Consider the following 17278-nt stretch of genomic DNA (forward strand, 5'->3'; position numbering starts at 1 on the left):
TGTGAAAACCGTAATAAATTTTTTCAGGATTCTTTGATGAATAAAAAGTTCAAAAGAATAGCATTTATTTGAAATAGGAGATCTTTTGTATTAAGAATAATGTCTTTACTGTCTTTTTTGATCAATTTAATGTAAAGTATTCATTAAAATTTTTACTGAAGTTTTTACTGAACCCACACTTTTGAAATAAAAACTTTTAGAATACTTAAAAAAAGGTGTTTTTTAGAAGATGAGACTAAGCATATTTGTATGTTTGTTTGAAATCACTCCACACATGATTTGTTCACCTATTCTGTTCATTTTCTATTCCAGACACTGGCTGACCACCTATTTTGTCATTTGGTATGGCGTTCCCTACATGTCATATGACATCTTCGCCATGTACCTCAGCCATTACTATCGCTTCCGGATCAAAGGCCACAAGGACTATAAAAGCCACTCTCTACGAACCGTCAACTCATTTGTGAGGAAAGAGTTCCTGCTGGTCCTCCATCACATTGCACTACTCTCCATTCTACTGCCTGTGACTCTGGTGAGAGAGAGGACAGAAATACAGGGATAGAGACTCGGATGAGTGATATGACAACCAATAATATGACGGGAGAGAGTAATGGGCACTCTCAAATAACCAACTCCACCTATAGCCAGGACCAAATGGGGAGGGAATGTAAAAAGGGGAATGAGGTGCTTTTGTGTCCGTTAAGTACCTGATTCTATGAGAAACAATTACCTTAATAGCAGCTGTTACACTGCCAGAGTACATGCAGTGGGACAGACACACACACACTGGTGGAAACCTGGTCTTTTGTTTGGTGTCTCTGGGCTGTCAGTGGTGATATGAGATCACTTTACCCACGCTTCCATTATTCACACACAGCTGCTACTCAGATACCACCTCACAAACACGTTGCTTTGTGCTCCTGTTCCACAAAATGTCCCACGAGTCACAAACGTGGACAAACAGATTTTGACATGCATGGTAATGACACAAATAAGACAAGACAAGACCCAGACCACCACAACAAAACATCTGACTTTTATTCAAGATATATATCAATTCACTTCACTGAAATGTATATTATTTAATACATTACTATACAGTAATGTTTAGTAAGGCATTTTGCATTGACAAAAAGGATGTATAGTTAAATAAAATATAGATAAATATTATAGAAGCCATAGACTTCCCTCAAACCGTGTAGTTTAAGATTGCGCTTCAGGTTAGCGGGAAGGGTTCAGGTGGCTGTTCTAACTGGTCATTCTTATCTTGTTACATTTATACACACATTACACACCTTTGATCTACCATATCCAGCATTGTATATCATAACACATACATATGATGTGGACCATTTCCAAAACTAGGAGTCATTTCTAGACATTATCTGCATCTGTGTAAATGCCATTCTCTCCATTGTGTCTAGTGTTATCTTTGTTTTTGCTCATGAGGGTCAGTTTCACTTTGTTTGTCTTTTAATTTAGTATTGCCTATAACTTTATTGTAGCTTGATTTGAACAGTTACTTTAGCCTATGATTTCTAGCTATGATATTTTCTCTGACAATGGTTTATTTTTCGATTACGATTCTTTATTTATGGTGTAATGATTTATGATTTGATAATAGTTTGTTTTTATTAGCTTATTTTAGTCATTTTAAGTTTTGTTATTTTATTTTAATATACATTAAATAATTATAATATACATTTTATTAATCATAAGGAATATAAATTTAAATTCTTAAAAATGTAATATATAATGTTTAGTTAATAATATAAAAATAAATATGCCCAAATGTAACTGGAGGGACACTGGAAGTAGATTGGGTATCTGGATTTTTTCAGAAAATATGTGTGTGTGTGAAAAGGCGATACTATATTCAAATGTTCTGGGTCAGTAAGATTTAAAAAAAAAAAAAGAAATCATGAACTTTCTATTTATCAAAGCATTGCATTGAAATATTTCACAAAAGTATTAAGCAGCTCAACTGTTTTCAACACTGATAATACTAAGAAATGTTTCTTCAGCACTAAATCATGGCTATTTAATTTTGAAGAAACATTTCTTAGTATTATCAGTGTTGAAAACAGTTGTGTTGCTTAATACTTTTGTGAAATTAGAATGATTCTGAAGGATCATGTGACACTGGAGACTGCAGTAATGGATGCTTTGCCATCTCAGGAATGAATTACATTTTAGAATATATGTATATAAAAATTGTAATGTTTTTTTTACTCTATTTTAATCAAATAAATGCAGTCTTGGTGAGCAAAAGAGACTTCTTTCAAAAACATTTTTAAAAATCTTACTTGACCCCACATTTTGAATGGTAGTGTAGGCATTACATTTTCATTATCAGATGCATTACATATTATTTACATTCTTATTGTTCACATAGGTGGTGTGTGTGTTCATGTTTGTGCTGACTGTGGTTTTTGGTCTCTTTGTGTACATCAGTTCTTCAGGAAGAACCAGGGTGATTTCTTCATTGGCTGTCTCTTCCTCACAGAGCTCAGCACTCCTTTTGTTTCAGTGGGCAAAATCCTCATTCAGGTAACACATGCACACACTCTCACAAACTGATTGTGTGTTTTACTCAGCTGTCCTTCACAGTGCTGCACAGGAGCTGCCAGTCAACACTTTTCCTGTTTCCTTTTAGTCAAGATAAATGGTTAAATACAGAGATGGAGGTCTGTCAGTGCAACAAATCAATCAATCAATCAATCAATCAATCAATCAATCAATCAATCAATCAATCAATCAATCAAATTCCTCTGAACCAAAGTAAAAAGATTTAAAATTAACTGACTTGTAAAAATTGTGATTAAGAAGACTAAAAAAAGAATTATCTTGTTCACTAAGGCTGCGTTTATTTGTTCAAAAAAGTAATATTGTGAAATACTATTTTGATTTAAAATACTTTCTTTTTTAAATATATTTTAAAATGTAATTTATTCCTGTGATGGCGAAGCTTAATTGTTAGCAGCCATTACTCCAGTCTTCAGTCACATGATCTTTCCGAAATACATTTAATATGCTGATTTGGTGCTCAAGAAACATTTCTTATTATCAATGTTGAAAACAGTTGTGCTGGTTAATATGTTTGTGGAAACTGTGATAAAAAAGATTTCAGGATACTTTGATGAAGAGAATGTTCAGAAGAACAGTATTTAATTGAAATAGAAATCTTTTTTTAACACTATAAATATACTGTCACTTTTAATGCAGCCTTGCTGAATAAAAGTATTAAAAGTATTAATTTAAAAAGAAAGAAAACAAATATATATATTACTGACCCCAAACCAAATGAATGAATGCAGCTATAATGGTGGTGTATGATAGGGAAATAAAAATGTACTGCATAACAGCATTCCCTCTCTCTACTCTGTATTTTTCAATAACTGCTGATTCTTGGTCTTTGCTTGTTTGGAGAGATTAGGTGAAATTGTTTTCAGACATGCACCACTTATGTGCCTCCACATGCCTCCTTTTGGTAGTCATGGGTATTACATTTCAAAGCAGTCCCAGCATCTTTGCAGTGACATTTATTCTTTTTTGCCAGACTATTGACTAAGTCTGGTCCACTTTGCAGCTTTTTCTGACAAAGGCCTGTTAAACAGGATGATACTGACATGTGAAAAGAAGATATTTTAAAGAATGTTTGTAACCAAACAGTTTTGGTGCCCATTGACTTCTATTAGATGGACAAAAATGAACAAAAAATGAAATCTGATGAAAATCTGATGAAATTAATGAAATCTGAGAGATTTCTGCCCCTCCACTGAACGTCCAGATAACTAAAACTTAGAGGATCCATAAACATCATAAAGGCATCCTAAAACTAATCCATATTAATCTAGCAGTTAAATCCAAGTCTTGTAATGAGATATGATCACTTTATATGTTGAACAGCTTTTATTTACATCTAAACAATGATTGACACACATACATAGAGAAACATTACACATGGTGTAAACAGAAGCTCAAAGATGCATGATGTGTGAGATTCAATGAGGTTCTAACGTGTGATGCCCACATGAGTCTCTGTTTACCATAAGTGGTGCGCTATATGTATGTGTTTGATTCATGATTCATATGGATTCATTTACAATTGACTTCTAAGATTTGGTTACCTGGACTTTCAATGGAAGGACAGAAACCACTTAAGGTTTATTAAATAAAATCTTGATTTGTTTTTTAAAGATTAAAGTCTAAGGTTTAGAATGACATGAGGGTGATTAAATGATGTCAGAATTAAAAATTTTGGGTGAATTATCCGTTTAATGTTAACCCTGTTTTGCCCACATCTTCTAATCTTCCTCTCATTCTTCTCTGTTGACTGTCTCTTCCTGTAGCTGGGGTTGCAGGAATGCTGGCTGCACAAGGTTAATGGCGGCATGGTGTTGCTGAGTTTCTTCTTTTTCCGCATCGCACTCTTCCCCTACATGTACTGGGCCTACGGCTCCCACTACGGCATCCCCCTCTACAGTGTTCCCTTCCATCTGCCGCTCTCCACCAACCTGGGCAACCTCTGCATCCTGTCGCCGCAGGTCTACTGGTTCGTCCTTCTCTGCCGTAAAGGCTTCCGACTCTACAAGCGTCAGCGGGATGCTCAGAACCAGGTCTCTCCGCTGTCCTCGCCCGAGCCTCTCTCAGATATCTCCAAGGCTGATTAGTGAAGGTCTTTATCTAAAACAAACAATCAACCAACGTCACAGCTCAAGGCTACGGCACTGCATCTACTACTGTTACAGTACAACCAAGACTTCATGTTAGACATACCCTTATTGCTTCTCTTCATTTTACTCTACTCTGCTTTACTCCATTCCACGCACACACTCACATTTACATGTTTGACCGTTACAATGCCCGCTCCACTGGATTAACTGCAGTGACCTCCAGGGAACATCTTTTAGGTCAGTTATCGAGGGCCAAGACCCTCTCTTCCTTCTCTGATTGGAGTATCTGTTATAGTTTGGACTGATGTCTTTAAATGTAATTGGAATTATGTGTTACTTTTTTGTTTTTGTCCCATATATGAAATTCTGCCCCTGTGTGCTTAGAGTACAAAAATACACTGGTTTAAAGGAGGGAAACTATTATGTGAGTGGCACAGCCATCAGTATAATAAATTCATCAGATTAGACCCACAGTATTTCAGGTCACATCTGAACAACTTTTCACATCACTTCCCACTCGGCGCAAAGCTCCGATCACATGGTAAGCATTTCCATGGCTGCAGTGCTGCTGTTCTTGTTTACAGCTCATTAGAGTTCTGTGAATGTGTTTGCACACACACACTGCCCTGCTGTGACTGTTTACACTCCTCTAACACACACCGCCCCTCACATGCTCTGGAGGCTGCTAATGAATTCTGCTTCGCTTCAGCGGGCCTTTTGAAAATCCCAAGTCCTCCCATCCACATGGGGGCAGTAGAGAGTTGGTCTTTGTTTAAATCAGGGATGGGCAACTTCGGTCCTGGAGGGCCACTGTCCTGCAGAGTTCATCTCCAACCCTGATAAAAAAAAACTCACCTGCCTGCAGCTTTTTTGTAATCTGTAAGACATTGATTAGCTTGCTTGGGGGTGTTTTATTAGGGCTGGAGATAAACTCAGCAGGAAGTTGCCCTCCAGGAATAAAGTTGCCCATCCCTGGTATAAATAGGATACACAGGACTCAAGTCTATAGGGGGATGGGGTCTTTGCAGGGTACAAAGAGTGAGCACATAACGCTTGGCATATCTTTTAGGCCACATTATGCCCAAAGGCATCTCCAGGCAGTAGTCAAAGCAATAATACAGGGGGCTTCAAAGCAAGGGATTGTGGATGATTGGATAGCTCATGTGAACACATGGGCAAGGATAGAAAAGTTGCAAGCCACCTACTCTGAAAACTGATCTTTGTATATCCAAAGGGCACAATACTTGGTTCTTACGGTCTTGGGAAGATGATGTTTATGATTTTCATGTGTGGGACAGTCATTGGTAATCTTTAAATTTCATAAGTTCAGTAGTTATTGTTTTTTTTTGTTATGCTCAGCTCTTTGGAGGAATATTTTTTTGGGCTATAAATCACTTTTTATGATTGCAATGTCTATTAAATAATTTCTAGAAAATTATATCCAGTAATCATGGAAAAAGTCAGAAATTTGCTGGTCAAAAGATGTGGGAACTCGTAATAGTGTCGTGTTTGTGAGTGTGAAGTGTGAAATGCTCTTGACTTGGGGCATGAATTTTTTATGAATCTTTCTATTAACTGAGCCTACAGTTTGAGTTGTAGATAAACAATTGTATTTATTTCTATATTTTTGAATAGTGCAGTATAAATGGGTGATTTTCTGTTGCTTAGGATCGTTTTTAGGGATAATCTGTGGCACATGAGAGCTTGTGTAAGTGAAGCAAGAAACTCAGAAGCCTTTGTTTCAGGGCTTTTAACATAACCTGCAGCATCTTTCATAATACATTTAGTGAATGCTGGGTGGCGTATGAATGCAGCTAACAGTTCTAGATTCCATTAAGCATTTTCAGAAGTGCAGAACTGTCAGATTAAAATGTTGCTCAGTACGTACCCGTGCACTCTTGTTTAGTGTGTTTCTAAGACAAACTGGACCTAAAGGTTGCCTTTAGCAAGTGTGTTTGTGTGCGAGAGACAGAAAGAAGACTTATATAACAGTGTGTTTAAGCTCCCAGCTCATTCTTTAGGAGGTGGAACGGGGTCTTTGCTGGACTGAAAGAGAGAGAATGCATGTTTTGCTCTCCATTTCTAAAGCTTTAGTACTTTTCAAAACTAACTATGCAGTCTTTCAAGCTGCTGCTTCTTGTCTATGGCAACACTATGCTTTCTTTAGTTTTGCTTAGGTAGGATGCATCTGGCAGTTGAGTTGGCCATATTAATCATAATGCATGTTATGTTTCTGATATTTTTATTTTCAGTAGTATATCATGTCAATGCTTTTCTCAGTAGTCTGTTACAGTACTTTTTTTTTTTTCACCCTTTCATTTTCAGAATAGACTGTGTTTTATAAGACACACCAATAATGTAATATATACGCTATATGGCCAAAAGCATGTGGACACCCAACGAGCATTTAAAATCAAATCAATGGGCATTAATTAGGAGTTTGTCATTCCTTTGCTGCTATAACATCTTACATTCTTCCCAAACCGTCGAACAAAGTTGGATGCACACAATTATGTTAAATGTCATTGTATGGTGTAGATTTGTTTTAACTTGAATCAAGGGGTCTATTGTTAATTCTAAAAGGGATGTCCACAAACTTTTGGCTGTGTAGTGTAAGCCTAGATGAACAGGTTTAGATCCAGAGTTTTGAAATGCATGGAACATTACCATAAAACACTACATGTACTGTCCAACAGGCTTATTTATGCCACACTTAACCTTTAAATCATAGTGCAGTGTATGATGCTGATAATCTTTTCTTAATTTTATTTTATTTTTTTAATAATAATAATAATAATACAATTCTAGTGTCTTTCAAGGCCTCCTCTCTCAGCTCAGGGTTTGATAAAGATGTTATCATTTATCAATTATTATTTAGAGATGAAAGATGAGACTGTGATTAAAAAGGATTTACATAAGACACATTTATAATTGAAAATATATTTTCCAACACTTTTTGGGTTTGGTAGACCAAAGATTCTTAGGCACTTTTTATAGACAAGTGACATGTAGCTTAACTGTCTGAGACTCCACATCATTTCCTTTCCCTTGCTCAACATCCACAGAGGGTCAGATCTCTACAGGACTGGCTGATAGCTCAGGCAAAAAGACTGGAATTTCTCTTACTGGAATATTTGGCTAAGTTTATGTTGTTTTACTGTAAATTACAAACTGGGTGAATCTGATGAAAACATGTCCAGATCATATTTCACCCCCAAAAGCAGTAAATAATCAATAAATAAAATTAAAATGAACATTAAGCCCTTTTTCTTTCAAAAGTCCACATAAAGATAGTATGAGAAATTATCATGTTTAATTGCCATAAAAGAAAGAAAAAAAGGCTTAATGGTCATGAAATGGACAAACATTTTCTGAAATCTATGATCCGGACATGCTTTAAACAGGTTTTGTGAGAAGGACAGAAGTTGAGAAATAAGAGGTGTAGATGTTCAGGAATGTTATCAGCTGCTCTGATTTTTAATACATATCAAAACTAGACTGGACTCTTGCTGGTTTGATGGGTGCTTTGTTTGGAGCTTTATAGCTTCCTGTAAATGGATGTCACAGAGGAATGGATGAAGGCAAATATATGCATAAAAGTCTGAGGATAGAAAATTGAGCTATATTAAATATTAAATATAATATCTATAAAAGGTTTGTTTTACCCCCAAATTATGCGTTGTCTGGAATATCGTAAAATACAGTGCCTTGTATTAAAGTTGTGTGTGATATTGACACAAACTCAGTGCACAGCAGCCCTGGGCAGGTGGTGTTTTAGGTTGTGACTGTCTCTTCTCACACTTTTGTTTTATGTTCATTAGTACATTACACAAAAATAAGAAAAATCTCAGCATCATCAGGCACAGTGTACTGTACACTTTAACCCTTTATGCTAGTAGGTTTGATTTTATGTTTTTTTTGAATAAATTGTTACAGCTAACTTTGTCCTTAAAACATGCTAAGTCTTAAAATTGTTTTAAGTGAGGTTCTGTTTGCTTGCCGTGTTGTCTTTATATTTGCACTCTTAGAGCTGATTTAAAGAAAATCTTAACTCTAAAGGTCTATAATGTTACCCAGTTTTCTGAACTGCATCCATTCCTCATGAAACAGACATGATTGGACAATGTATTGGCACAATCTTAGGCCGGTTTAAATCCATGTTACACATCTACTCGGTTTTGATTTTTGCATGGGTTGCATCTCCAAACTCAATTCAGCATTATTAACTCTTGTTTAGAGGCCAGTGGGAAAGGAAACTTTTCAGAGAACTGGGAAGTAGCCAGAAAGCATGTTTGCATTATCTGTTTCCTGTTGAGGAAAACTCATTTCCTTGCTATGTCAGCTTGACCTCAAAGCATGATTTCATTGTGGTTTCCTAATGCACAACCTTTAGCACTCCCTGCCTCTTATTTTTGATCACATTTTGATTTTCACACATATATTATATCAGATGTCATATAAATATATAGTTTTCTGTTTGTTTGTAGGATGACATTTTAAGAAATCTCCTTTTAGAAAGGGGATACAGAGTGAAACTAATATAAACACTTGATTGAGCTTATTTTCTTGAAACTTGTAAATCCAAACACCACTTTGGAGAAAATAAATCTGATTTGGTGAATTCTTTTAAACTGAGCTGCCTTTGTTTACTAAGAAGCTGCGTGTTAACATTTCACTGATACACAACATAACACAGGCAACAAGTGAAAAAAATATAAAGAAGTTATGACCCATTGCACTATGAACTTCAATAAATTCTTGATGCCACTTTTTATTTTTAAGGTGTAACACTATACATGTTATCTTGCTTCGCTCAGAGGATCAACCAGCACAAAGCATGACATTTTCAATACAATTATGTACAAATAATATCCTAGAAGGTTTTCAGATCATCAGATGGCCTGAGACAGAAAGGTCAAGACATCCCTTAGATTGTCCAAAACTTCTGCTCGAGTTTGTTGTCCTACTGGTCCACTCAGGCAACCTAATATCTTCTGGAGGGATGGAACACCTCTTGATTGGTGGCAGAGAGGAAGATTGCACAATGTCCCCCCCATGATAATGTCTTCCAATATACTATGAGGAACACACAACAGTACATGGTAACAGTCCTGAAGCTGATGTTCATCTGAGATAGTATTCAATGGCAGCAGAGAAAGCAGCAAAACCTCCACAGCCCAGAACTCCAGCTTTAAGACCAGCTAGTGAAGAGAAGAACAGCTTATTTATATAGTCCACATAAATTATCACACATCTAAATCCTTTCTATTCTTTAAACCCAAGTACAAAAATTACCTCTGAACCCAATAGCACCTCCTGTAACACATCCACTGTATACTGCATTTTTCCAGTCAGATTTCCCACGATGCTAGAAGAGAGAAATAAATCCATTCTTTACATAGAAGATCATTACTGAAAACATCCTACAAAGGAATGGATGAGTAGAAAGACTGCTCAAATACAGAACCACTTGGTGGCGCCATTAATCCGTATTAAACTTTGCAATATTTAGAGACAGAAGCAAATGTGAGTACGTTTTATTATAGTATTTCATACAGTCAACATCAGTATATAAAATATGATGGCTAGTACATTAAAGTGGATAGATAATGTAAACACTGTAAAAAATTATCATTAGCTATGTAAATCACTGTCTCATTTCGAAGGTGCGTCCTCCGGAGGTTGCATTTGTCAGCTACATATATTACGTCATTGTGGCTGCTTCATTTCAGTAAATTGACCACTATATTCCAATGTCATAAAGAAATTACAACAATTTACACTTAGGAATAACAGTCAATTTTATAATGGTTACTGTTCTGAAATAAGACATCTTTTATTATGTATGCGGCCGACAAATGCGACCTCCAGAGCCTTCGAAATGAGACCGTGATCGAAAGTGGAAGTTTGAATATGCAATGATTTTGTGGGAAGTGAAACACTAAATAACTGGTTGTTTTTAGACAGTGAATTTGACAGCTTTATTTTGCATGCATAAAAAAAATTGTAATCATGTAAAACATACGTTTTACATTTACAAATATAATACAAAGGTGTGCTATTTCACATGCAACAAAATGTTTCATTCAGCAGTAATCTATTAGAAAATTCTTCCTAGGACTTAAAAATTGTCACCACGTGAAAATGTGTGTTTATTTAGTCTCAACCTCAGACGTCATGCCCACGGACCATTGGCTGAACATCTGATGCATAAGGCATACAAAATGGTAAACACTTCGGAAGTTTTGAAATTGTCATCTGCTTGGTTGGATTTTACATGATTTCCAGATGACGTTTGTGTTGTGTTCTTTAACAGACCGTCTGGAAACAAAGCTGTTGTTACACCAAACCACCTCATGGAAGAAAGCCGAATTAATCAGGATCAACTCCAAAAATGTTAAGTTCACGGCATAGACTTTTTAAAAGATGTCCAAGAGTTTAGCTTGAGGCACTAGTCGAAACAAAAAAAATAGATATTTTAAACTGTCGGCCGACTGGATATTGGAAGAATATTATTTTACAAGCAGGGCCGACCCTTTTCCAGGGATTCCCAAGTGATCCAATTTTATTAGTTGTGTGCCCTCTCACATTGATTATGAAAGATCAGGTAACCGAAAAGGGGATATCAGCAGTATATGTGGGGTAAACATGAAAGAACAGACGCTGACATTGCAGCTGGCCGATTCAGTCATGTGTTCGGTTCTCCCGAACTGCTTGTTGGCATTAAAATGTGGAAGGATATGCTCCAAACAGATGTTTGCACAACATTCTTGAATTAATGATCTATGGCTGCACAGCAGTCTGTTAATGTAGGGGAAATCGACTACATTTTCACACCCCTAAACATGACGCTAAACATAAACTGTGATTGGCTGCTTTTACATGTCAGTCAGACAGCCTTTTGGTTGGTTCTTAGCCAATAAAAGCTGCAATGAGTCCAAACCTTCTACTGTCAGTCTGAAGGTCTGGCTACGTGAGACTAGAGTTTATCTGAAAAGAGAAAAAGGAGATGACACAACGGAATGTACTCGGACAGACAAAATAAGACAATGGTACTTACTGATTCTATGAGACACTCCGTGCATGAAAACATTGCACCCACAATGGCAAAGTTTTTAGCATATGACATTCCTCTCTGCCCCATGTCTCTCAGCACCTCCCTTGCTGTGGGGGTCCTTAAGGGGTCTTTGGGATCAAGACCAACATTAGAGTCAATTCCAGCTGTGAAGACACCAAAAGCTCCTCCCAACACAAACCCTAAAAGAGAGAGAAATGTTGAATTAGAGCTGTTGATTTTGATTCTGATTTGAATATATATAATGCTATTGAGATCACAAAACCCCTTACATTTGAATTACCATCCACATATGAATTATTAACATACTGAGAAACTCAATAGGCAATGCTTGAGTCTACTGTGTTCATTGATAAATTGTTGAACTGTCAAACATGACAACACATTTATTTAATCAGGTAACTATGCAACCAGTGTAAAACGTGTTAAATGTCTATCAATGAAATACCTCCGACACATGCTATGAGTGATTTAAACGCGCAGCTCTCCATTCCCCTCTCGATCATCTTCTCCTCCTCTGTTTTCCGAGGACTCGGTAAAGCACCCATAACGGTCGGGTTCAAGTCTTTAATCTGTCTTTTGTCACCAATAAGGTGATCCAAAAGAAGACTATACTGTAGTGAAACATTTTCCGCAGATGAAACAGTTGCCGATTGACCTGTAGCAACTGTGAGTGATGCATCCGTGCTCTCTGTGGGCGCAGCCATGTTAAAACAAAGCATGTTTCAGTCACGTTACTAGAACGTTAAACAAGAGCACATTCGTCAATATTCATTCGAAAAAACTACCAAATAACATAAATCACACAGTTTGGTTATTTTTAAATTCCCGTAAATACTCAAAATAATATGTGTGTTCCCCACGCAACATTTACATAGTCATTTCTAATAATAATAATATTAATAATAATTGGTTCTGCAGATTCGACAGAAAGGGAGGTGACCTTTGAATTGGCACTGACTGTCCTGAGACGTTCAGAATGTTTTATATAACGATAATAATACAAGCTTTATGTATCTTCTGAATCCAAAATTATTTACTTTTCTTAAAGCTACGTCTACATTGTTTACTAAAGATACTTTGAACAATATTTGTATTTCCCTATATCTTGAATAAACAAAGAATCTTGAAATCTATAAATAAATATAAATAAATATGAAATGCAGATACAATTTATATATATATATATCAGAGAATGTAGACGGGCTCTGTATATATATTCCAAATACGCCAACTACAATACCCAGCGTGCCCCACGTTCACTGCACCAAATGTCGCGCGCTCCACCTGGCGGAGAAGTTGGTTTTGGCGCTCGAGCATCTTCGGTTCAGTCAGATGGTAGCAGCGGGCAGCGGCGCTCTTCGGCGTAAGGGAACAGGTGAGTAGGGGAATATTTATCAGTTTTTTTAGTCTTGGAGATTATATTGTCATTGCGGTGATTCCGTTTAATTTATTTTATCACTTCAACATAAAATGTATTGTCGTCATTGGGGAAAACACTGTACTTACCCGCACTTTTATCAACGGATGTTGTTTTCGTATTGCGCGCGAGAGTGAATGAGCTGCTGTTTTAAACGGTGACCGCTGTCTGGCTGACGGGCTGTCTCATCGGCTCTTTAGTATGATAAGGATAGCGATTCAAAGCTCACATTATATTGCGTTTATTTTATATTATTTCCGCTTGATGTCTTCTCTGGATAGCGACACAGTCAGTGGTGAGATACTGCAGTAACGTTAGTTCTATCATGAGAGCTGTGTGAACTAGAGACATATGACTCCAGTCATGTCATATTTAAATTATTTGAAAGCGTTTTTTGACGATTCTGCATGTTTATGAAGTGAACTGAATAGTGAAGTTGTTAGTGTTGTCAGTGTTAAGATTGTTCAGATGTAGATAGGGTCAAGGATCTAACGTTATCTATCTATCTATCTATCTATCTATCTATCTATCTATCTATCTATCTATCTATCTATCTATCTATATATATATATGTCTGTTTGTACATCATTGTGTGTGTGTCACTGTCTGTAATTTTCTGGATTTCGAAAAATTGTCTCGCGAATTGTTAACTCAAACTTTAGACTTTTTGTGGTATACTTGTGAAAGTGACATGCAGTTTGTCGATGTTGTCCGATGTGAATAATGTCATAAATATATCCGCCCCTTTCAAATGGTCGGAAATGGGAACCGATAATTTAGGTTTAGAGTTTATAGGATTTACAGTAGCCTAGTTAGTTGTGTTTTGAAGCACATCTAGTCTTCTCACCATTTGTTCTTGGTTAGAGTATATTGTGCAGCTGTGGCAGACTTTCTTGTTTTTATGTGGGCGTCTGTGAGAAGTTGCTGTTTGAATTTTAATAGTTCCCCAAAGGCTTATTAAGTGCTCAAACACGATATGATATGACCACAAAGCTGCTTTTTACGTGTACTTATTCTCATAAACAGAGCAGTTGAAAACATTAAGGAGACTGAAAGTCATCAAAGAATTGTAAAGTACCTGGTTCATCATGGTGTCACGTGTGCATCTTCGTGTAACTTAATACTGTTGGTTATTTTACTTTCTAGCCATATTGATTAGTTTTGTGTTGTTCCTTATGGTTGGAAGTTATAGTGAAAACGTATAAGCAAAAATATATTTTACCCATTTGGAGCGCAGCTATTTCTTTTAGTATATCAGAACTTAAAAAGCAAAATGTAGCCGTAACAATATAAAAGTCCATAATTTTCAAGAGACTGTGTGCGTCAGAGCGAATCAGCTTTCATAACAGCAGCTTTGCATACAACCTTAGAATTAAACTGAACTACAAATGCCCTCTCCAGAGGAAATGTTTAGACTTCTATTGCATCTTCAAGCCAATCAGGTCAATCAGTCCTGGGGATAGTCAGTCCTCCAGTGTTTCCCAATGGAAAACAAGTAATTTTTCATTCGAAAGCTTTCATACTTCTCCTTTCACCAACCAAAATAAAGCTAAAAACAGCCTAAGTAAAACTTTCCTAAATCACCCAGTGTATAGCTATTTGTAGGTAATTACAGCCTCAAGTTTTTTCTCGGGTAAACCATCGAAGGAAATAGCAAGTGTGTCTCTGGCATAGACAGCTAAGCTCTCTAGAACACACTGCCCTAGATAGAGCACTCTGCATCTCCACGAGTCTATACTGCAGCAGTCTAATCAGAATAAAACCCCTGCTGTCTCAAATTATGTTGAAATGTCTTTTGCTTTTTATGATGTATACTAGAGTGTTTTTGTGAGATGCAGCATTTTGTGAGAAATACCAGCAGTTAAGACTTTAAACCTTTAATCCATGTGTAATTGAGGTGTTTTGAATAGTCATATAGACCTTGACTAGTACTTAAAGTATATCAAAAACAATTAAGTATATCTTTGATAATTTAGGAAAGCATTGACATTATACAGCCCAGTTTCCTGGTCACATCATCCTTGTTGCTTAAACACTTACAGATGAAAGGAAGTCACTATAAATAGTCTTTGGCCTCTGGAAATAAGGAGGATGTTCTCATCGAACGACGACAGATTGGTATTGGCCGATAATCACATTCTATGACTTGCTCGGTAGTCACTAAATTTGGTGATATCTCACAAACCGATCGCAATTGGATGGCATAAAACCATAAAATTCACAGCCAACGCACATGTAAACGGTATACAGACAGATGAAGCTTTTGCGCCAAGTTTATTTAGAACAGGTTGTATCGATTCAAGTGGGCCAACACACAACATAGCATTAAGTCATTTGAAAAGGTATTTACTTAGGTCTATTTTTGTTCCAAATTACTCAATTAATTGTCAAAACTATTGACCAATTACTCGATTACCAAAATGATCATTAGTGACAGCCCTATATTAGGTAAATGATAAGAAAAAATGCACCTGCATTGTTTTGCATTTTGTGCCTTTCTGTCAAATAAAATAATTTCCTATTACTGAATACTTCCCTATTGGATAGCATATGAAAACAGTACGCCGAACAGAGTAGTAGCTATGTCCGAATTCATAGTATTCGTAAAAGAAAGTAGGCGAAAAGCCCCCTGATGACCTACTACTTCCAGCAAGATTCTGAAGTGTGCATACGATGGACACTTTACTATCCCATGAGGCCACGGGAAAGGATTAATGAATGGAGGTAACTGAATTTCGGTGCGGGATTGCGGGGATTGCGCATAATTTAAACCATTTCTGCAAGTTTAGCTTTTATAGTGCGAGAAATTCCCACACAAATATAGGCCTATTTGCTTCATCTCAGATCAAATGATAAAAAAATAAATCCACAGATGTGAAAAAAAGAAAGAAAGAAAAGTCAACACATCAAACAGTCTGCCTTTATTTTTGAATTAAATTCCTCAATCAGTGCTGCACCGACATTCTCTCTCTTTCGCTGAGCCTTGGCTGTAGACAGAGCATAGCCTATGTTTCACGCTGTCAATGCAGTGGTCTGCGTCGCGCTGATCTTATTCACACTATCGAGTGTACGTGCCGCACTCTAGCATTTTGAGTCTTAAGTCATAATGAGCTGTTTTTGAAGAAATGAAATGATCTGCTTCCAAATTCTGTCATTTTAATCACGAAATTGAAACATTAAAAACCATTTAGCTCTTTATGGTGTGTGAGTGATAGAGCGCGGCTGCCGACTCAACACGGCAGCAACGAAGCACGAGTTAATGGCTATCATCACCTTGTCTTATATATAGCCTGCGAGTTTCATCTAAAGATAAACATGAATAAACAACGACGGTATGTAAAAATAAATTCCTGCTTACAGATATTCATCATCTCTCAGCTCACGTAACGACCCATAATTCAACTGTGAGGAGACGCCAACAGCTTGTATGCAATATATTTTTCCTTAACTATTATTTAATGTAGCCTATGTCAGAATAAACATAATTCACTAAAATTGTTTGTAATCTTTAGAGAGCTTTTTTCCCCCTTAAAATGAATTCTGACACTGTGATTAGGTTATATCACAACGGTTAGACAGTAGAAAAAAATAATTATATCTTAGAAAGCCGAGACTTTCCTCCTTCATTCAGAAGGCATACAATGAAAGCAACTCAAATTAATGAAAAAATAAGTGACATTAAATTTGTTATTCGAATCATTACAAATTAATTCAGTTCAAGTGCATCTAGAGCGATGTTGTTGATTGTTTGAGCATGTGACTGCTCGTTTCTCCTTGTTTTCTATTGTTATGCGCAGCATATTTCCCGTGCGCACAAACACGGCCACACACAATTGATTAAACTGTTCGGTTAACCTCGTTTAAATATGGACCACTGGCTGAAGCGAAAGACAAGTTCGGATGATGCAGATCACGATGATGCAGATCACGATCCAAAGATAAAAGTGTCTGACAACGAGAAACCGTCAAGCAGCCAAACCGAAGATCCACAAAAAAATCTCTCAGAGGTGAAGCAGTCAAAGGATAAATTTCAATCGAACTGGCTAAAAATGTACACTTGGCTAGAAATAAACGATGGGGTGATGAGCTGCTCAGTTTGTAAGATGT

General features: G+C 36.7%; 3 protein-coding genes across 3 annotated transcripts in view; 2 read left to right on the plus strand and 1 right to left on the minus strand.

The window, feature by feature from the left end:
* Nucleotides 1-6569, plus strand: part of tlcd3a (TLC domain containing 3A) — a 29344-nt gene extending 22775 nt beyond the window's left edge. Inside the window, exons 3-5 of the mRNA XM_084113298.1 lie at nt 313-532; nt 2455-2550; nt 4353-6569. Of these exons, the coding sequence (XP_083969424.1) occupies nt 313-532; nt 2455-2550; nt 4353-4673 (637 nt within the window). The 3' untranslated portion in view covers nt 4674-6569. The remainder of the gene's footprint in view (nt 1-312; nt 533-2454; nt 2551-4352) is intronic.
* Nucleotides 6570-9422: 2853 nt separating this feature from the next.
* Nucleotides 9423-12481, minus strand: timm22 (translocase of inner mitochondrial membrane 22 homolog (yeast)). Its single transcript, XM_084113299.1, has 4 exons — nt 12200-12481; nt 11737-11933; nt 9972-10044; nt 9423-9877 (listed from the first exon to the last, which is right to left on the minus strand). The coding sequence occupies exons 1-4, from the start codon at nt 12471-12473 to the stop codon at nt 9801-9803; spliced, it is 621 nt and encodes a 206-aa protein (XP_083969425.1). The 5' UTR covers nt 12474-12481; the 3' UTR covers nt 9423-9800.
* Nucleotides 12482-13060: 579 nt separating this feature from the next.
* The window catches only part of specc1 (sperm antigen with calponin homology and coiled-coil domains 1), a 171341-nt gene continuing 167123 nt past the window's right edge, over nt 13061-17278 (plus strand). Inside the window, exon 1 of the mRNA XM_084113290.1 lies at nt 13061-13129. The gene's annotated coding sequence lies outside the window, so the exon portion shown is untranslated. The remainder of the gene's footprint in view (nt 13130-17278) is intronic.

This window comes from Abramis brama (genome assembly GCF_963993115.1).
Source record: "Abramis brama genome assembly, chromosome: 5".
NCBI classification, from domain to species: Eukaryota; Metazoa; Chordata; class Actinopteri; order Cypriniformes; family Leuciscidae; genus Abramis; species Abramis brama.